Genomic DNA, 23,098 nt, shown 5'->3' with positions numbered 1-23,098 from the left:
GCCTCTTGATGAAAGTGAAAGAGGAGAGTGAAAAAGTTGGCTTAAAACTCAGCATTCGGAAAACTAAGATCATGGCATCCAGTCCCATCACTTCATGGCAAATAGGTGGGGAAACAATTGAAAGAGTGAGAGAATTTTTTGTGGGGGGGGGGCTCCAAAATCACTGCAGATGGTAACTGCAGTCATGAAAGTAAAAAATGCTTGCTCCTTGAAAGAAAAGCTATGACCATCTTAGCATATTAAAAAGCAGAGACATTACCCTGCCAACAAAGGTCTGTCTAGTCTAAGCTATGGTTTTTCCAGTAGTCATGTATGGATGTGAGTGTTGGACTTTAAAGAAAGCTGAACGCTGAAGAATTGATGCTTTTGAACTGTGGTGTTGGAGAAGGCTCTTAGGATCCCTTGGACCGCAAGGAAATCCAACCAGGCCATCCTAAAGAAATCAGTGCTGAATATTCATTGGAAGGACTCATGCTGAAGGTAAAACTCCAATACTTTGGCCACCTGATGCGAAGAGCTGACTCATTGGAAAAGACCCTGATGCTGGGAAAGATTGAATCCAGGAGGAGAAGGGGACAACAGAGGATGCGATGGTTGGATGGCATCACCGACTCAATAGACATGAGTTTGAGCAAGCTCTGTGAGTTCATGATGAACAGGGAAGCCTGGTGTTCTGCAGTCCATGGGGTTGCAGAGAGTCACATTCTACTGAGCAACTGAACTGAACTAGAATCTAGCCTGCTAGGCTCCTCTGTCCATGGAGATTCTCCAGGGAAGAATACTGGAGTCAGTTGCCGTGCCCTCCTCCAGAGGATCTTCCTGACCCAGAGATTGAATCCGCATCTCTTTTGTCTCCTGCATTGACAGGCGTGTTCTTTACCACTAGCACCATCTGGGAAGCCCACATAATGTGTGTGTATGTGTGTGTGTGTATATATATATAAATATATATATATATAATTTTTAAGATTAGTTTTCATTATAGAAAATTGTTTCCTGTGTAAAAATTGTTACAGTAAATCCTTGTTGTTTATCTATTTTATTGTACTTATTATTATTTTTTTCCACACTGTGTGGCTTGTGGAATCATAGTTCCCCAACCAGGGATCAAACTCAGGTCCTTGGCAGTGAAAGCACAGAGTCCCAACCATAGGACTACCAGGGAATTCCGTATTTTACATATAGTAGGGCTGCCCTGATAGCTCAGACAGTAAAAAATTCCCCTGCGATGTAGGAGACATGAGTTCAGTCCCTGGGTCAGGAAGATCCCCTGGAGAAGAGAATGGCAATCCATTTCATTATCCCTGCCTGGAGAATTCATGGACAGAGGAGCCTGGTGGGTTGTAGCCCATGGGGTTGCAAAGAGTCGGACATGACTGAATAACTTTCAGTCACTCACTCACAGTATGAATCTTTTAACAACAAACAATGATATGTTATTCCATACTCCTAATTTATCCCTCCTCCTTCCCTTTCCTCTTTGGTATCCTTAAGTTTGTTATCTTTGTGAGTCTATTTCTGTTTTGTAAATATATTCATTTGTATTTTCAGATTGCACTTTTAAGTGATATCATGTAATATCTGCCTTTCTCTGATTTACTTCACTTAGTCTGATATTCTCTAGATCCATCCATGTTGCTGCAAATGGCAAGAGTTCATTCTTTTCATGGCTAAGTAGTATTCCATTGTATGTGTATATCACACACACCACATCTGCTTTGCCTATTAATCTGTTGATGGTCACTTAGACTGCTTCCATGTATTGGCTATTGTAAATAGTGCTGCTTTGAACATCAGGGTGTGTTGTATCTGTTTTGTTTTTCTGGTGGCACTGGGTCTTCCTTGCTGAGGTGGGCTTTCTCTGGTTGCGGTGAGTGGGGGCTACTCTTCATTGCGGTGGCTTCTCTTGTTGTAGAGCATAGGCTCTAGGCACGTGGGCTTCGTTGCTTGCAGCATGCGGGTTCAGTAGTTGCAGTATGCAGGCTCTAGGGCACTGAGGGTTTCAGTAGTCATAGCACACAGGCTCAGTGGTTGCAGCTCATGGGCTTTAGAGTGAAGGCTCAGTAGTTGTGGTGCCGGGGCATGTGGAATTTTCCCAGACCAGGAATCAAACCCTTGTCCCCTGCATTGACAGGTGGATTCTTTTCCACTGTGCCTGTTGTATCTGTTTTTAATGGGGAAGGGAAAAAGTCTTTCTACCACGGCACAAGATGGGTGCATATAGGCAAACTGCTCTGCAATTGCCTCTTGTCTGCCATTTTACTTTTGGTTTCTTTATGTCTTAATTCTTCTTTGTTTTTATATTCCTCCTTTACCGATATTTTTATTAAGTGAATATTTTCAAATGTAACATTTTAATTCCTTCAGTGGCTTTTAAACTGTATTTTTGAGTTATTTTCTCAGTGGTTTCTCTAGAGTTTATTATATACATTATAATATCAATATCTCCTTCAGATTTATATTAACTTAATTCTATTAAGGTATAAAGATATTACTCCTATATAACTCTTTTTTTTCTTCTTCTTTGTTCTATTATTATATGTATTATTACATCTTGTAGTGGGTTGAATTGTGGCCTCCAAAAAGGTATGTCCACTTCCTAACCCTTGGAACCTGTGAATGTGACCTATTTGGGGGAAAAAAGGACTTTGAAGATGTAATTAAGTTAAGGATCTTGGGATGAGGAGTTTATCCTGAATTTCCCAGGTGGGCACTAATTCCAAAGAGAAGTGTTTTTTTATGAGAGAGAGAATAAGGGAGGACACAGACACAGAGGGAAGGCTATGTGAAGATAGAGGCATAGTGGAGTCATGAACACAGCCATCAAAAGCTGTATGCGGCAAGAAATGAAATCTGTGCTAGAGCTTCCAGAGGGGTGCAGCCTCGCCAACACCTCAAGTTTGAATTTCTCCCCTCCAAAACTATGAGAAAAACTGTTTTAAGCCACCCAATGTGTGGTAACTTTTTTGCAGCAGCTACAGGAAAGCAATACACATCTCTATATATTACAAGCCCAACAGTACATTGTTACAATTATTACATTATATAATTTTATGTCTTTTAAAGATGTTGAGGGAAAAAGGAAAGAAATTATATATTTATAGTGTTTCTCATTTCCCATTTCTGGTTCTGTTAATTTATTGCCCTGCATTGGAATTTCCTTATCCATTACAGCTGTTCTTCCATCCACTTCCTTTGTACTATAATTGGCAATTTTGTTTCATTTCTATATATTATAAACCCAGAAATATGTTTATATATATTGTTACATACAATTGGTTTTTTAAAAGAAGAAAGGAGAAGCTTCTGGGCCTACCTCAGAAGGAGTACTATCCGTCTTTCCCTGCCAGAGCTAAGGAGATCTTTCTTGGATGTTCACTTTGAGAACCTAGTGGGATTCCTGAAAGTAAAGTCCATAAAAGTAGGCATGCTCTCCCTTCACTTCAACTGTAACCTCCATGCATTTCTCACTCTTAAGATAGTCCACAACTCAGCCTCCAGCAATTTGTCAAAATTTCAATTTAGGTGTTCCTACCAGGCTGTGCCTCTAGAGGCTTCTGCTCCATGGAAACAGGTCTTGGTTGACTCTCTGCATTTGCTTATTTCTCCAGATTTTGGTGACTTCCCTGGTGACTCAGATAGTAAAGCATCTGCCTACAATGTGGGAGACCCAGGTTTGATCCCTGGGTTGGGAAGATCCTCTGGAGAAGGAAATGGCACCCCACTCCAGTACTCTTGCCTGGAAAATCCCATGGATGGAGGAGCCTGGTAGGCTACAGTCTATGGGGTCACAAAGAGTTGGACACAATTGAGTGACTTCATTTTCACTTTTTTCTTTCCAGATTTTAGAGTAGAGGTTTTTCCTGTAAACTCAGTTCTCTGATGGGTTCAGGAAAAGTCATGTATCCAGCTTTTCTTTTTATTACAAGAAAAAAAGTGATAAATTCTAAGCTCTTTACGTGTTGGAGGTGAAACTGGAAGTTTGTTCTTTCTACTTACTTTTCTCAGCCTTCTCAAGTGTTTCTTATTGTTCTTGACTATGTATTAATACCAAGCAGAGTTTGTTCACTTTTTTACTATTTCCAATGTGGCTCTAATTTCTGCTATTATATTCTATTATTTCTGATTTTATATTTCTCTTCCACTTATTTCATGAGTTGTATCAGCTCAGTTTTCATGGTCTTCTGTGGCATTTTCATTTTTTTTTTTGAAATTCTGTATCCCTGAGTTCTTAATTCTCTGAGACTCTTTAAAATTGTTTCATGCATCTTTTAACTAGAGACCTTTAGAGATCTGTGTGTTATTATCTGTTATTTTTCATATTTACTTTCTTATTCCTTCTTGTAATATTTATATAGGTCCTGCATTGGCTCTTTTTTGATTAGTATTTATCTTTGAGAGGAGTTCCTTTAGGACCAGCTATCTGCAGGTGGAAATGTAGATGGATGGGCCAGTAGTGCTCTGGACTAAAGTGAGCATTTCCTGTTTACCATTTGTTAGAGGGGTTTGTGTATACCTTAGCTTTTACGTATCTCCCAATAATGAGAACTGGCAGCTGCAGAGCAATTTGTCCTCCATAGTTCTTTCTTAATTTTAGCACATACTTAGGTTCACTCTTGAAATAATTGTGCATCTGCTCACTAGTGCATTCACTCCTGCTTTTTCTCCTATTTTGTGCTGACAAATAGGATTATGGAAAAGCCCTGCCTGATTTAACTTAGGCACCTAGATATTTTTGTTTCAAATAAGGGATCTTTTGTTTTACATCTCACTGTGAAGTATTACTTTGGAAAACTCTAGTCTACCAGCTCTTCCCAAGGTCTCCAGTGGCAAGAATATTCTCTCAGCATTTTCTGGCATCTTGGTCCAATTTTCTTAGCACTTGGTAACTTCTCTTCATATATACTATGGTTGAAGTTCAAATGCTTTAAGGAGTTTCATCAAAGACACAATTTTACTTTTTGTTGGCTATTCTTCTGTTGTTTTTGGTAGGTTTTATGGAGAAGAAATCCATTTTCATTTATCCATAATTGATTGAAATCCCTCTTTTTGTCTAGTTATTGCAGATATGTAGGAAAACTATGTTTTATAACTTAGTCATCTCATTGAGCTCTCTTTCAGTTCTATTTATTTTTCTTTAATTGTCTGGGACTTTATGAATAGAAAATTTTATTACCTATAAATTTATCATCTATTAGTGACAGCATATTTTATCCTCCTCTCTAACACACACACATATGTACACACACTTCCTTATCTTGTGTTGTCTAGAATTTCCAAGTCAGTATTGAATAATAGCTATTACATGCTGTTATGCTTATGATTTTTCATGGCAATAATTCTGATATTTTTATTGTTTAAAATAAAGATGGCCATTTAGGGGGGTGATAGCTGTGAAATTTTTATCAAAATTAAAAAATATATAAATAATTATGATCTGGAAATACTTTGTTTTGAAACTATAATATAATGTGAGATTTATGTAGATTCTTTTTTGGTGAATGTTGATAGTGCCTTTGTCAGATCTTTATTTTAGGTTAGACACTCCTATAAAACTGATGTCAGATAGGATGATTAGTAGTGGTTGCAAGCCTTCCTTTTCAGCCGCATGTGATGAAATTTTTTTCATCAGCTCAGAGGAAGATCTGGTGTGACTGCTTACCAAATATGTAGGAATATGAAATTTGATATAGGTAAAATATGTGATTGAACCAGACTGGCTAGCTCTTAATACAATGACATTCAGCCAATTTGACTTTAAAAAATTAAGTGTAAAAGTCTAGGATTTTTTGATCTGTGGCTTAATAACATCTAGGAAAAAACCACATATGAATTTTAGCTTTAAATCCATCATAAAAAAGTTATGTGATGTGGCTGTTAAAGAACCAGATGCAAGTTTAGACCCTTACTTGATATGGAGTATTTAGAATGAAAATGCAAGATCTCATCTCCTTGGATATTATGACCAATCTGGAGCATGACTTTAAGTTCTGAGGACTATACTTTGAAGATGAAATAGAGTAAGATTTTATAAAGAGGTAATTCTAGAAAAATTAGCATAGTTATAAAAAGGAGTAAGAAAACACAGCATAGAGTTAATTAGAGTGAAGATTCATGAAAAAAATGTCTGAGACACTTTATATAATATTATGTTATGGAGAAAAACTTTGTACAAACTTGAGAAGTTCTATAGTAATGTGCTATTGGTAAAGTGTTCAGGTTAAAAAAGAAACAATGATTGACATAGGCTGTTGTGTACTGAGAGTAGTTGAGCCATTTAATTTATGTGCCTGGAGCTTAGCTAGATATTTCAGAGACAAAATTGAGTGATACAGATCTCTACCCTCAAACAATTCACACTCTGTTAGGCTTGATTTGAAACCTTCATGAAGCAATATTATGGGATGAAAATTGCTTAATGTGATTGTGATGTCCAGTTTTTTAATTTACTTCCCATAAGTACAGAATATATTCCCAAAAGAATAATCTTAATTACTAAGAAAATCTTAAGTACAATAACATTTTACTGACAAACTCTGGTGGATATTCAGATCATTCTCCTGTTTGGCTTCAGGATCTCTAACATGAACTCACGCATTATGGCTAGCAATCTCTTGAATTTACAGATTACAGCCAAGTTTGGTGGGAGAGCTTTATAGTAATAGTCTTTGCAATAGAACCCAAGCAGAAATCAGAGCAATGTTTTTGCACAGAGTCCTCTTAAAGTTGTACTTGCACCTAATTAAAAGCTTGAAAATACTTGAATTAGGAGACACTATAGAAAATCCCACGAACTGGCAAAACGAAATATTAGAAAGGAAGGGTTCTGCTATAGAGAAGTTAATTCATGATTTTAACATGGCAACCCACTCCAGTACTCTCGCCTTGGAAAATCCCATGGATGGAGGAGCTTGGTAGGCTGCAGTCCATGGGGTCACTAAGACTTGGACACTACTGAGCGACTTCACTTTCACTTTTCACTTTCATGCACTGGAGAAGGAAATGGCAACCCACTCCAGTGTTCTTGCCTGGAGAATCCCAGGGACGGGGGTGCCTGGTGGGCTGCCATCTATGGGGTCGCACAGAGTCGGACACGACTGAAGTGACTTAGCAGCAGCAGCCGCAGTAATATTATACACAGGAAAAAAGTTTTTAGACTTTCTCATCTTCAGGATATCCAAATATTCAGATATCTAAATATTACTTTCCCACAAACTAGTTTATATCAATAAATATTGAGTGTGTGCTGTTGCTTCAGTTGTGTCCGACTCTTTGTGACCGTACGGACTGTAGCCTATTAGGCTTCTCTGTCCGAGATTCTCCAGGCAAGATTACTGGAATGGGTTGCCATGCCCTCCTCCAGGGGATCTTCCCGACCCCAGGGATTGAACCTGTGTCTCCTGCAGCTCCTGCATTGCAGGTGGATTCTTTACCACTGAGCCACCAAGGAAACCCAAGGGCAGGGGTGATATATATTATTTTTCATTTTATAGTCCTTGATAGCAGAGGAGTAACTTTTGACATGCCACATTTCAATGATTATTTTATGATAGGCTTTGAAGCAGAATTATTTTAAAAACTGAAGTATAATAGAAGTATTTATGCTTTGTTATAATTATAATATATATTAAATAAATAGGCAGCTCATAAATAAAATAAATAGGTAGCTCAGTGGTAAAAGAATCTGCCTGCTACTGCAGGGGAGGCAGTTTCGATCCCTAGGTTGGCAAGATTCCCCTGGAGAAGGAAATGGTAATCCATTCAATATTCTTGCCTGGGAAATCGTATGGACAGAAGACCGTGGTGGGTTATAGTCCATGGGGTCCCAAAGAGTCTGACACCACTTAGTGACTAAAACAACAAGAGGCAGCCTGCCCTACTTCCTTGGAAGAAATAAGGGGTGGGTTTGTGATGGACAGAGGAGGTGATTGGTGTTTAGTGGCACAGTGAAGTTACCAATCCCACTTAGTCTTAAAACCGGAAAGCTGGAGGTGCCTGTTTATCCCTGCCTGCCCCACCTACATTTTAAGTGACAGTTAAAAAAATTATTAGAGAAATATTCAGGCATACAGTAAAGTTGAGAGAATTGTGTAATTAACTCCATGTATCCAGTACTCAGCTTCAGTAATTAGCCGTATGTTTAGGCAGTTTTTTGACTAGTAAATATAATGCCCTGAGAGCTTCACTTCTTTATCTGTATTCAACTTTTGTCTTTCAAATTTTGGTTCTTGGGGCTTTGGATACTGAAATTGTATCAAAAGAAGGATTTGAGTGAGGAATTTAGTGTTTAGTGTTTAAGCTTTTTCAGCTCTCCACCCTCTCAGGAGAAGCCACTGGTTGTAGGGTGCTATTGTAGGTGGAATTTGGAAGTATTGTGGCCAACAGCTGTTTTTCATAGAACAGATCACTGTCCCATTTTCCGTGCCGAAGACCGGCTAAAAACAAAGCTGGGGAACCGACGGGCATCAGGTCTGCTCTTACACCAATTCAGTGCTGTTTTCTGAATAAGAGCAAATTTACAGAACAGTTTCCTGGTCACGCTCTGGGGAGTATCTCAGTATTTCCCCCTTCATTTTGTACGTCCAGGTCCAGTTTGGGGATGAGCTGTCAATCTTTCTGAGTTTCTGATGCTTGATATTGACTAGCTTCTAACCACTTCCTCGCCCAGAGCTTGCCGAGCACTCCCCTTAGGGGCTCCTGGGGAAAGAGAAAAGCTGCTGATTTGGTAAAAAGAGGGAACGTTGAGCCGGAATTGCGCTCGCCTAGTTTTGTGCCTTGAAAAGCGAGAGTGCCGGGGAATGATCCCCATATGCCCCTCGCTGGTTCTCGCTATAGAAATCTTGGCGTCTCCGGGGATATAAGAAAGTGCAGGAGAGACTTAAACTCTCAGCGGAGAGGCTGAGAATCCAGCACGGAACGCACCATAGCACTTGGTTTGGGGGTTCCTGTTTCCTTAAGCCTAGAAGGCCTAGTGGTTCATGGTCGTGGTCCCGCCTCCCAGGGTGTCGGCCCGGCGGTTCCTCTCGGAATTCCTCCCTCTGCCGGCCCTGTAGGGAGTCAGTGGGTCCGAGCGCCCGGGACCCGATGCTCGGCTCTCAAAATAGTCGCTGAGAGACGCCCAGCCGAGCTCAGCCCCAGTTTTAAGCCGTCTTCATGTAGAGTTTGTAGACGTTAAGACTGCGGCAGTCAGGGCGTTGTCCTAGGAAACGCAGTTTAAGGGAAGGTGTGTTAGTTTCTCGGAGCATCTTTTTGCCCCGCCTTGCGCTCGCTGCCTGGGCGCGGGGCGAGTTCCCAGTGGGCGGGCAACCGAGACCGCTCTTCCCGGAGCCCGGCAGTTTTCCTCGCCTCTGCACCCCTAGGCGGCGCTGCGCTCCTCCGCTCCCGCAGGCTCCGCTTTCCCAGACGGCTGCCGAACCTCGAGTCTAGCAAGCCTTGCTGTCAGCCGGCCGGTCCCGGGAAATTACGGCATTCGGAAGGCGAACGTCGGCTGTCTCTGCACTTCCAGAGGGCAGCGGCGGCCGACCGGCCTTCGGTTTTTTCCTTTTACCACGGCTTGCACTCTCCGGGAGTCCGGAGCATGGTCCCGGGTCACGGCTGGTGGAGCGAGGACGCCGAGAGGGAGGGGGATGGTGGGCTGGAGGGTGGCGGTTCTATGTATGTGGGTTTCCTGCGGCTCTGTAGCCGGACAGCTCGAATACTCAGTGTCGGAGGAGACCGAACGGGGCGTAGCCGTAGGCAGTGTTGCCCAGGACTTGAGGCTGTCAGCGGCCTCTCTGTCCTTGCGGAACTTTCGCTTCCTTTCCAGCCGCGGCGAGACTTACTTCGGGGTTGATCTGGCCAGCGGAAGCTTGGTGGTCCGAGAGCCGGCGGACCGCGAACGGCTGTGCGGGGCCAAAGCTGCCTGCGTCCTGATCTATGAGCTTGTGCTCGAGGACCCGCTAGAGCTGCACAGGGTCCATGTTCACGTCCTGGACATCAACGACAACTCGCCTCACTTCCCTGCCGGCGACGTGCAATTCCATATTCCTGAGTTCCTTATGCCCGGAGCCCGCTTTACTCTCCCTAATGCCGAAGATGCCGAGGAAGGAAGCAACGGGTTGCTAAGCTACAGCCTGAGCCCCAGCCGGCACTTTCGCCTGGACATGGGTTCGCGGGTCGACGGCAGCGAATTCCCAGAGCTGGTGTTGGAGAAAGCGTTGGATCGGGAGCAGCGTGCCACCCACCGGCTAGTGCTCACCGCTCGGGACGGCGGGCTGCCAGCTCGCTCCGGTGAGGTACAAGTCACCATCGTCGTGGTGGACACAAACGACAATGCACCTGTATTTGAGCGCTCAATATACCGCACCAAGGTGCCAGAGACTGCACCCAATGGGACTGTGTTATTCCGAGTGCAAGCCTCGGACCCGGATGAAGGCTCCAATGGGGAAATCCGGTACTCCTTAAGAAATAGCACCCAAGCCAAGCTGCAACACCACTTTCACGTGCACCCTAGAAATGGGGAAGTGCGGGTCGCTGCTTCACTAGGTCCTCCTGAAACGCTGTTGGAGGCATACCTTGAGGCAAGGGATGAAGGTGCCTTCAGTCTAGCCAGCACCGTTAAACTGCTGGTGGAGGTGACTGACGTGAACGATCACGCCCTGAGGTGAACCTTCTCACTCTCTCCAGTCCCGTTTCCGAGGACGCCGCCACTGACACAGTGATTGCTCTCCTTAATGTAAGGGATGAAGACCTTGGTCCCAATGGTAAAGTCACCTGTAGCATGTACGGTGGAGGCCCCTTTAAGTTGAAGGCTTCCTTTGGCAACTACTACAGCTTGGTGACTGATGGGCCGCTGGACCGGGAGCAAGTCAGTGAGTACCAGGTTCTGATCACTGCCTCGGATGGTGGCTCACCTCCACTTAGCACTCGCAGGACACTGACTGTGTCAGTTGCTGATGTGAATGACAACACACCAAGCTTTCCTAAATCGAAACAGGAACTTTTTGTGGCTGAAAACAATGCCCCTGGGGTCTCCCTAGGACATGTGTTTGCCCAGGACCCAGATCTGGGGAAGAATGGCCTTGTCTTCTATGAGCTGTTGGATATTATCTCTGAAGGACAGGCAGCCTCTAGCTTGGTGGAAGTAGATTCATCCAGTGGGGCTATCACTGCCAAAATTTCCTTTGACTTTGAGTGGCTCAGGGGGTTTCACTTCCAAGTGGAAGCCCGGGATGGTGGCTTTCCTCCCAGAAGTGCAACAGTGACTGTGAACTTGTTTGTGGTGGATAGGAACGACAATGCTCCAGTCATCTTGTTTCCCTTGCCCAAAAATGGCTCTGTCCCAGTGGAAATCGTGCCCTGCTCTGCCAGAACAGGACACTTGATCACAAAAGTGGTAGCAGAAGATGCAGACAGTGGCTCCAATGCTTGGCTTTCCTACTACATCTTTCAGGCTTCTGACTCGAGCCTTTTCAGAATTTCAGCCAACATGGGAGAGCTCCGTACTGCTCGTTTAGTTCTTCCCACTGATGCAGTTAAACAGAAGGTGGTGGTGGTGGTTCAGGACCATGGAGACCCATCACTTTCTGCCTCTGTCACATTGGGTGTGCTGTTGAGCAGCTCTGCCCCTCAGGTCCTTCCAGACTTTGAAGATGGCTGGGAAACAGGAGGGCACCTTTCTGCCCAGAACCTGTATTTAACAATTGCCCTGGCCTGTATTTCCTTTTTATTTCTGGGGTGTCTACTTTTCTTTGTGTGTAGCAAGTTGAGCCAGAGTGCAGGTTGTTGCACTCAGAGCTGCTGTCACTCTCCAGAGGAGCTGAGGTATGGAAGCAAGGTGGCTTCGAATCCTTGCATGTCATCAGCCACAATAGATGTCACTACAGTCGAAAGACTTTCTCATACTTATCTCTGTTGGGCCTCCCTGGGACTTGGTTATGATAATAACAGTTTGCTGTTGCATGGGGGATACAGTGCTGCTGACCTGAGAAATCTGGCCTCTGGGGTAGAACTGAATGTGCCAATGTCCTGTCTCCGGATTTGGAATAGGAAAGGGGATCATGCAAATGTCAATGCCATGGTAAGCATATTTTATGGAATTTGATTCCCTTGACCAGGAGATGGTCACTAGGTATTTATAAAATGTTTCTTATGTGAGTCTTTGGTAGCATGTAATCCATTGAATTGAACACTCTGGCTCAGCATCCCCTGTGCTAAGGATTCTGGGAAGATCCAGGTGTTAAAAGAGATCATTTTTGGCCTGAAGGAGGTTACAGTTTATTTTTGAAAAACCAAGGTAAGAAATTCAAACCTATTAAAGAACAATTAAAGTAATACAGTATAAAGTTCTAAAATTGAAAAGAATAAACCACCAAAGTTTCTGGAACAGGTAATAAACAACCTGGGATGTCTTTGAATAATTCCTTTTATGAATTTCTTTAAGGAATTACTTGAAATAAATATCCTTTCATTAGAAAACATATTTTGAGCAACAGATATGTTTAAGGCATTCTGATACCTAAGGTGAGAATGAAAATTATGGAAGAGTTTTTGCATAATACAAACTTAGTATCATGGATGATGAGACATTTACTCAAACCATAACAAATACATGATTTAAACATGATGATAACCTAAAACATGTAAAAATAAATCATAACAGATGTTCAAAGAAGGGAGAGAGAGAACATCTAGACAGGGAAGAGGGAATTAGAGAAGGTTTTGTGGTAGAGATGGCAGTGAATTGGATTGTGAATGCTATACCATTTAATAAAATGCAGCATATTCCCTAGGCTATATTTTACAATGAATACTGTTTTGACAAAGTAGTCTTTTTTGATAATGGTATTCCAAAACATAGATAATAGTTCCACACAGTATTTGTAAATATATAGAAATAATAAGCATGTCTCAGAGCACTTATTTGTACTGACAGAAAGATGATACAGTTGGGTATAGGACTTGACAATCTTTTATTATGTGTTCCTATTGATGCATTTCACAAAGAAAACAGATGTATAATTGCCATGTCAGAAACATTTGTGTGTTCAAGGTGCACTTCCCATTCAAAGTCCATTCAACTTGGATTTAATTTTCTTATTATTTTAGAAGCCAGTAAACTTTGAAATAAGAAAATACCATGTTAAGGTGCAATGTCCCTAAGAAGGCTTCCCTCGTAGCTCAGTCAGTAAAGAGTCTGCCTGCAATGCAGGAGACCCGCGTTCGATTCCTGGGTCAGGAAGATCCCCTGGAGAAGGAAATGGCAACCCACTCCAGTATTCTTGCCTGGAGAGCCCCATAGACAGAGGAGCCTGGCAGGTAGTCTATGGGACTTGACAGTCTATGGGTTTGCAACAATTGGACATGACCAAGCACACACAGCAACAGCAGCAGCACCTAAGAAAGATTAAATTATTCAAATACTTCAGTTCATCTATAGTGGCCCTTGGTATTTCAAAATTTTCTAAGAGAAGTGGGAGCAATTGGATTAGAAATTTTCCAGTATTACTTTGTGACTTCTCATAGAGATCATGGATACAAGGGAAGGAGGTATGCAGAAGTTAGGGAAGGGAATGAAGGGAATGTTTTACCATTTCAGATAATAAGAGGGAAATTGGGTTATAAGTTACTCTACTTCAAATAATGATGTTAACCGCAAATAAAATAGATTTGCATCTTTTATAATTTTGCATATTTAATATTTACAGCATGATACAATGGAATCCATTATATACTATATGATTAGTCAATAACTTGATGAATAAATGATTCAATTTGTGAATCTATGAATTGAGTGGTAACACTGTTTAATATATAAATAAAAATTTACTTTTTTACTTTATGTTTATATATAGCTAGCAGTTTAAAGGCCCTTTTCAAATACATTATTTCAATGATTATTTTCTTCCTTATGATATATAATCATGAAACAATACAACAGGGATTTTCTGGTCTACAGCTAGCATGAACAACATCAATGCTGTGTTCTGGGGCTAAATACCAGTCCAGTTTCTGTAGATGACAAAGTGATTAGCAGGAATGCACATAATTATTGTGAAATTTGCATGAATGAAAATTAAAGTGCAGCTAATTTTAAGGGAGAAAATTGGTGCACAAAATATTAGTATTTCAGGTATCGAAACACAATGTATAAACTCTCCTTCTATTAAGAGAATTCACTATTTCTTTTCTTCATTGCTTTCTGTAACAAGGAGAGATAAGAATACCAGTAGTGTCTATGAAGTTTGAGAATTAGGAATTGTTTGAGAGAAACATTTTGACTAGACTGCAAAGGAAACATAAGTAAGCATTAGGAAGATCAATGGATCTGAGAGAAGGAACAGTATCCACTTAGAAGGAAAGAATATAGCTAATAACAGAGGAATATGTCCCCTGCCCCAGAATGTTTACATTTATGTGAGTGATAAAGTAACAGAGATATATACTGTTTAGACATGGAGGACTATTGTGCCATCTCATCCATCCAGTTGAGCAATCTTCCCATCATTGTTGATATGTTGCTTTATAGGTGGTTCATTGTTCATTTTTATGGGCTGGATATTTCCTTACATATAAAGAAAGTTTGTTGTATAAAAACATGGACAAAAATAACATCTATGAAGCTGGAGTATTTGTAATTCAACACAGGCATTTATCACTTACTTTTTCCTCCAAGTGCAGATTGATCCAGTCTTTTGATGCTTTAGAAAAGAATGCTCGTCATGGTGTTCATTGAATGCCTTAAGAACAACTATAGAATTCTAGAAATAAGGTATTTGTTGCTTCAGTTTTAGAAATGATCTCTCTTTTGAAAAGCCTGCAATTTCATAATTTTAACTGTGTCCGAATCACACAGAATCATGTTGATGCATATGTACTTATATTTTGTTCTACTCTAAGCTCTTTTCTCTTATTTTAGAGTACATTAGTATAGTTTACAATACTAAAAAAAACAGCTTATGAAATTCAGGAAAACATTTTATCTGTATCTCTCCTTTGATAATATTTAACAGATATAAACAAAATTGACCTATTGTGCAACAGCTAAGCAATATGAGTCTCATGTCAATTTTTTTCTGTTAAGATTCTTGATAATTTTTTAGATGATATCTGTGATACATCTACTTCCTGTTAAAAACTGCATTGGCAGTTTTTAAAGATAGTAAATATTAGTGTCCCAAAAATGCACAACAGCATAAACTGACTTTATTAAAAATTTCATATGAAAATTATATTTTTAACATACCAGTCTAAATTAAACTAAACCAAATTAAAGCAACTTCTCTTTTGCCAGGATCTATGGGGCATAAGATATTTCCCCTTTGCAGTGTCATTTGTTAATGACAAATGGTAGACTGTTTTTGGCATTCTGGGTGTTTTTATTTGCTAACATATATTCCCTAAGTAGACTTGCCCATAGGTTAACTGGGTATTTCCTTATATCTATTTTGACTTTGAAGCTGATAACCACACTTTGAAAAACTTTAGAGTGCAGAATCTAAGGAAGCATGCAGGCTATATGAAATATGTTCAGATTCAAATATATGGAGACAGAACAATAGTATTCTTAGTATAATATGGAAACCTCAAACTAGTGACAAGGAGAGAAGAGCATCATAGCTTTAATAGAAAAGAGAAAAGCAATGCTTTGGGGAGATGTATGAGTGGGAGAGTTTTGACAGCATGTATGATAATGTTAATGACCTATTGATTTTCACTGAAATCAATCGAAATCAATCAATAACCTATTGATTTCGATAATGTTAATGACTGTTGATTTTCATCATTAATGTTAATGACCTATTGATTTTACTTCAATATTTTCAGTAATATTTCAGAGACTAAATACTCTAGCTGGGTTGGGATGAAAGTAGACTGAATTACTAAGAGGTTTTTATATTGCTCAAAAGCATATAATGTGAATATCAGAAATAGCATTTGGCAGAATGTCAAATGAATATAGATCACAATCTAGGATTCTGACTAACGTATGGGAAGTAAAGAATTTATTGGTAAGGATTATTCTTTAAAACCAAAACTTAATGATAAAGGTGGTTACTCACTTTGTTCCCAATTTTAATTGATGAGAAGAGAATGGGTCAAGATATAAATAAGTTACATGTCTCTTTTATACTGCATTTATGAAAAATAATTGGTAATAATAAGGCAAGAATACTGTAGTGGGTTGCCATTTCCTTCTCCAGGAGATCTTCCCGACCCAGGGATTGAACCCGGGTCTTTCGTATTGTAGGCAGACGCTTTACCATCTGAGCCACCAGGGAAGTCCCATATGAAAAATAATTAGGATAAGAATTTCCTCCTCAATCTTTAAACACAGAAGGTCATTATGTATTCATCTGGAACTTGTCTTAGAATCTAGGGATGAATATGAGATCATGTAGTCTTCGTGCTGCAGAGAAAGAGAAAAGCCCTTCTGTCCCAACTCAAATTGTTGGCTGTTCTTAGAGCCATCTGATTGCCATGTACACATACACTATTTTCATAACTGAACTCTATTGACATACCTCAAAAATGTACTCTCTGAATTCAGGTACATTATGCTTATTCTTTGGAATCTTTAAGCAAAGATTACAGCTGTTTTGTTTAGAATCAAAATGATGTTCTTATAAAATAAAAACAACCAATAAAGACATCTTAATAATGTATTCATCACTTGAGATTGGCATGTCATTTTCCTTTCTTTTAAGGATTTGCTATCAAGGTTATGCTGACCTTATTAAACAAGTTAGAAGTGTTTTTTTTTTCCTCTCCTTTTTTTCTAGTGTCTGGTCATGTTAAGGTTGGTGATATATCTTTATCAAATACTTCATAGAATTCACTAAGGATATTCTCTGTGCCTTACGTTTTATTTGTGGGAAAGTTTTAAATCATGAAATCACATTTCTTTACTATAAAAGAAATATTAGTAATTTTATTCTTCTTATTTCATTTCTATAAATTCTCTTTTCCAGAAATACATTAATTTTAGCTAAGTTTTCAAATATTTAAGCTAAAATATACACTAAATATGGCATAAAGTTTTTTTTTTATAATGTCTTCTTTGTAATCTTTTAACATTTACAGGATCTGTAGTGATATTCTTCTTTCCAATCCTAATGTTGTTGTCAGCTCTCATTTTTCCTGGTTAGACTCGGCAGTCACTTATTATATTAGCCTTTTCAAGGACTAACTAAGTTTTGGGGATTCTCTTTCTTGTATATTTGCTTTCTATTTCGCTGACTTCTGCTCTTAACATTATTTACCTTCTCATATTTCTTTATATTCAGTTTGCTATTTGATTTCTAGCTTTTTGTTTTTCAGGTTTTGTTGTTTCTAATGTATGGATTTATGGATTTAAAGCCAAAAAATTTCCACTTAGTATTAGCTGATTCATGTAAATCTTATTTTAAAAATTTTATTTGAAGTATAACATACATAAAAGTTCATATATCATATATTATTATACATAAAAGTTCATATATTATACATGTACAGCTTGCTGAATAATCAAAGCCAACACAATCATGTGATCACCACGGAGATAAGGAAGTAGAAGAGCATTACCAGCACCCCAAGCCCCCCTCAGCCTCCTCTATCACTGGGCTTCGCTGATGGCTCAGACAGTAAAGAATCCGCCTGCAATGCACGGAGACCTGGGTTTGATCCCTGGGTTGGAAAGATCCCGGGAGAAGGGAATGGCTACCCCCTCCAGTATTATTGCCTAGGGAATTCCATAAACCGAGGAGCCTGGTGGTTTATAGTCCATGGGGGTTGCAAAGAGTTGGACATGACTGAAGCACTAATACCTCATTACTCTCATCTGAAAATATCACTATTGTAATGAGTTTCAATGTCATAAAAATAGGATCATATAGTATGCTTATGGTTTTGTGTCTGGCTAGTTTAATTCAATATTATACATGTGACGTTCATCTGGCCTGCTGTGTGTAGCAATAATCCATCCATTAAACTGCTGTTTATCGTGTTGTATGAGTATATAACAATTTATTTATCCATGTTTCTGTTGTTGGACATTTTTTCAAGTTTATTTTTGCTATTATAGACAATTCTGCTATGGACATTTTCCCTGTGTCTTTTGGTGCACACGTTAGCATTTCTGTTAACAGTGTATCTAGTAGTAGAAATTGCTTGTTTATGTAGTATGAGTGTTCTCAACTTTAATAGATACTGCCAGCGGTTTCCCAAATTAGTTGTTCCAAGTTATTCTCCCACCAGCTTAAGAGTTTTAGTTACTTCACATTCTTGAATAATTAGTATTACTAGTATTACCAGCCTTTTACGTTTTCATCATTATAGTGGTATGTATTCATATCTCATTTTTAAAATTTAAACTCTAGATTTGAGCTAGTTTTTTTTGCATGTAGTAAGTGAATATGGAACAGTCTACAAGGTGAATATTAAAGTGCTTAGACCATTTGTCCCTTCCTTCCACTATATACTTTTAAAGTCAGGTTTATTGGTTGTTTGGGGAAGGCAATGGTAACCCACTTCTGTATTCTTGCCTGGGAAATCCCATGGATAGAGGAGCCTCGTAAACTACAATCCATGGGGTCGTAGAGTCAGACATGACTTAATGACTAAACAACAACAACAATTGGTTGTTTGGGAAATTTGGCTCTCTGAGTTATACAGATCTTTCAAATGTGGACACATTTTATTATGTAATAAAAAATAATATTTATCAATACCACCATTGCTCTCATGAGATGGTCTTTTAGTATTGGGAAGCTACAGGCTCACCATGGTAGAGGAAAGTTTTCCAAAATTATAACTGTCACTCAAAATCTTAAATTTTAGTATTTGCAACAAATACTATCATTCATTTTCCTTGCAGTGAGGGATTCATTTCATTCATTTTTAAGAGAATGTCTGCTCTCTGGTGTTATAAATACCCAGATTCATTTTGTAAATTTCCTGTCTTGGACCTGGACCCAACCATTCCCCAAGAATCCTTCAATTCTTTTTTGTGGGAGATGTTATTTAGAAATATAATCTGGGTGGTAGGTGTGCTCATTCCTACAGGATTGAGTCAACATTTCTAGGTATTTTCAGTTACCGAACTAAGGGATATGCATTTTTAAAAAAGTAAAATCACAAGTTCATACTAATCTTTCCAATTCAAGTTAAGAACTATAAGGTTTTTAGTTAATTTCATTACTCTTATATTTGTATGTCCTTTCTCCCACCATAAAAATCTTAGTGTTCATTTATATCAACATAATTACTAATTTATTACCACACACTAAAAGACTCAGAGAACAGTACCAGCACTACACCAACAATGTGGTTACAGTAACAGTTTAATGTTTTTGCCATTCTTTTCATTTGTAGGCTGCATTTTACTAGGCTTGTACAAATTGTTGTTTAGTTGCTAAGTCGTGTCCAGCTCTTTTGCGACCGCATGGACTGTAGCCTGCCAGGCTCCTCTGTCCATGAGATTTCCCAGGCAAGAATACTGGAGTGGTTTGCCATTTCCTTCTCCAGGGGATCCTCCCTACCTAGGGATTGGACCCACGTCTCCTGCATTGGCAGACAGATTCTTTACCACTGAGCCATCAAGGAAGCCCCTTGTGTAAATTATCATGTTTTAAAGTATCTTGGAATAGTTCATCTCTGTGTAGTTAAGCCACAAACTACATAGAGTTAGATTATTTGTTTCAAATTGCTTTCAAAACTAGGGCTTTTTAAGATTAAGTATTTTTGAACCACCTTTGTCCAATTCCCCCTCTTCCCTACCCCCACCTCTGGTAATCACAAATCTGATCTCTTTTTCTATGAGTTTGTTTTTGAAGTATAATTAACCTACAGTGCTGTGTTAATTCCTGGTGCACAACATAGTGACTTGGTATTTCTATATGTTATGAAACGGTCGCCATAATAAGTCTAGTTACCATTTGTCCCCATACAAAGGTATTATATTATTATTGACTGTGTTTCCCACAGTGTACGTTTTTTACCTGTGACTCATTTATTCTGTAGCTGAAAGTTTGTACCTCTTAATTTCCCTTACCTAGTTTACTCATTTCCCACCCTCCTCCCTTCTGGCAACCACTTGTTTCTTCTCTGTATCTGTGATTTTGATTCTATTTTGTTTATTCATTTTTTTAATATTTGTTTTTCAAATGTAAGTGGAATCATGCAGTTTTTGTTGTTGTCTGACATATTTCACTTAGCATAACAACCTCACAATCCACCCAGATTGTCATGAATGGCAAGATTTTATTCTTTTCTATGACTAATATTCCATTATATATATATGTGTGTGTACACACACACACCACATCTTCTTTATTCATTCATCTATTGGTGGACACTTAGGTTGCTTCCATATCTTGGATATTAATAGTGATTAATGCTGCAATGAACATAGGGGGTCCATATATCTTTTCAAGCTAGTATTTTCATTTTCTTTAGAAAAGTATCCAGAAGTGGAATTGCTGGGTTATATGGTAGTTCTGTTTTTAATCTTTTGAGGAAACATCATACTGTTTTCCATAATGGTACACGAGTTTACATTCCTATGAACAGGGCATGAGGGTTCCATTTTCTTCACATGCTCGTGAATACTTCTTTCTTATTTGCTGTCTTTTTGATAATAGTCATTCTGACAAGTGCGAGGTGATATCTCAGTGTGGTTTTGATTTGCATTTCCCTACTGATTTGTGATTTTGAGCATCTTTTCTTGTATGTTGGCCATCTGCATGTCTTCTTTGGAAAAATACCTATTCAGATCCTCTGCCCATTTTTTAATCAGGTCATTTTTTTGATATTGAGTTATATGTGTTCTTTATGTATTTTGGATATTAGTCACTTATTGGATATATCATTTGCAAATATTAATATCTTCTCCCATTCAGTAGGTGACTTTTTCATTTTGTCAGTAGATTCCTTTGCTGTGCAAAATGTTTTTAGTTTGGTGTCGTCCCATTTGTTTATTTTTGCTTTATTCATTTCATCTAGATTGTCTATTTTATTTACATATAATTGTTCATAGTAGTCTCTTGTGATTCTTTGTATTTCTGTGATATCAGTTGTCACTTTTTTTCGTTTCTGATTTTATTTGGCTCCTCTCTTTTTCTTGATGAGTCTGGCTAAAGGTTTATCAATTTTGTTTATCTTTTCAAAGAACTAGCTCTTAGTTTCATTCATCTTTCCTATTTTTTTTTAGACTCTATTCTATTTATTTCTCCTCTTATCTTTATGATTTCTTTCCTTCTGCTAACTTTGGGTCTTTTTGTTATTCTTTTATAGTTCCTTTCAATGTAAGGTTAGGTTGTTTATTTGAAATTTTTCTTGTTTTCTGAGGTAGGCTTGTATCTCTGTAAAGTTCCCTTTTAGAACTGCTTTTGCTGTGTCCCATAGATTTTTAGATCACTGTTTCTGTTTTTATTTGTCTCCAGATATTGGTTGATTTAATAGTAACAAACCAATCTTGCATTCTTAGCATAAATGTAGGTTTGTTGTGATATATTATTATTTTTATATCACTAGATTTAGTTTCTTAACATTTTGCTTAGAATTTAAAAAATGTGTATATGATAGAAATTGACTTGTAATCTTTCATTCTTATAATGTTTTTGTCAGGTTTTGGTATCGAAACTATGCAGGTTTCATATAGTAAATTGAGAAGTATTACCTTTTTTCCAGTTCTCTGGAAAGTTTGTATATGTAAATCAGCGGTTTTTTCCCCCTCCTGTAAACATTTGGAAGAATTCAGAATGAAGCCTTTTTGGACTAGCATTCTCTGCATTAAAGTTTTTAATTATAAATAAATATCTGTTATAGATATGAAACTATACAGATCTTCTGTTTCTAGTTATAACAGTTGCTTCATTGTGTTTTTCAATAATTTTGTGCATTCAAATAAATGTGAAAATACATTTATAGAGTGTGGGCTTAAAGTTGTTTCATAATATTTCTTCTTATTATTTTGAAATCATAGGAACCATATGTTTCTTTTTGTATTGCTAGTGTGGTATTTTTTATTTCTCTTTTTTTTTGGATAAGCTTTGCTGTAGATGTGTTGGTTTTATTAGGCTTTTCAGTGAGCCATCTTTTGACTGCCAGAAAATAAAAAGAAAATATTACCTTTAAATGAGCAATAGGAAGACGGACAACTGAAGTCTCAAGGGAAAAATAAAAGCCAGAATACAATGAAGTGACATCTTCAAGGGATCTAAGAAAACCTGAAAAACCTAGAATTTTATACCCAGCAAAAATATCCATAAAAAAAAGAAGTAAATAAAAATATTTTCAAATGAAACAAAGTTGAGGAAATGCATCCCAATCAGATCTGCACTGAGGGAAATAGTAAGTGATTTCTTTATGGAAAATTTTCCCAATTAGAAGCTCAGAAATATAGGAAGGAAGGAAGAGGAAAAAGAGGAAAGAAGAGGAAGTAAATATTTACTGACTAAAACAATAATAATGCACAGTAGAATTTAAAATATAAGAAGAACTGAAATATATGAGGACAACAACAAAAATATGGAAAGAGGTAAATGGAATTAAAAGGGTTTAAGGCCATTACATTGTCCTGAAAGTAGTGAAAGTAAAAATTATATTAGACTTTAATAAGTCCAGGATAAATGTTGTATTTTCTAAGGAAATCCATTTAAGATAGTAAAGAAAAGTAGCCAATAAGTTAGTAGCAGAGAGAAAATGGGATAAAAATATACTTAATTAGTCCAAACGAAGGCTAGAAGTAGGGGAAAGGCAAATTTGATAAGATATATACAAGTAGAGATTAAAATCCAGGTATATCAGTAGTTACATTAAATGTAGATAGACTAAACACTCCAATTACAAAAATGGTCATACTGGTTACAAATTATACTCCCATATGTCAGTTATCAGAGACACACTTACAAAAAGGACAAAAAAAAGTGGGAAGTAAAAGAATGGAAAGAGACATACCATGTAAACACTTATCAAAAGGAAACTGTATAGCTAACTTTACAGGTATCACTTATAGTGGACCTGAAGGCAAGAAGACTTATGGATATAAATAGGGGCATTATGTAATAATAAAAGGGTTAGTCTATTAGGAAGATAAAACAATAATAAAATTTAATGTGTTAATAACATCATGTTTAAGTAC

At 38.3% G+C, this 23,098-nt stretch overlaps 2 protein-coding genes and 1 pseudogene across 6 annotated transcripts in view; all 3 read left to right on the top strand.

Moving 5' to 3' along the window:
* LOC102413394 (protocadherin alpha-C2) overlaps positions 1-23,098 on the top strand; it is a 195,043-nt gene that overhangs the window by 101,000 nt on the left and 70,945 nt on the right. The window lies entirely within an intron of this gene.
* LOC123466159 overlaps positions 1-23,098 on the top strand; it is a 120,221-nt pseudogene that overhangs the window by 59,799 nt on the left and 37,324 nt on the right.
* PCDHAC1 (protocadherin alpha subfamily C, 1) lies at positions 7,829-13,763 on the top strand. Its single transcript, XM_045166578.1, is given in 2 exon segments — positions 7,829-10,632; positions 10,635-13,763. Coding segments are annotated over 2 exon segments (2,454 nt in total). The 5' UTR covers positions 7,829-9,626; the 3' UTR covers positions 12,083-13,763.

The sequence above is a fragment of the Bubalus bubalis genome, chromosome 9 (genome assembly GCF_019923935.1).
Source record: "Bubalus bubalis isolate 160015118507 breed Murrah chromosome 9, NDDB_SH_1, whole genome shotgun sequence".
Classification (NCBI taxonomy): Eukaryota; Metazoa; Chordata; class Mammalia; order Artiodactyla; family Bovidae; genus Bubalus; species Bubalus bubalis.
Note: the sequence above shows the minus strand (reverse complement) of the source record. Positions and strands in the feature narration are given on the sequence as shown.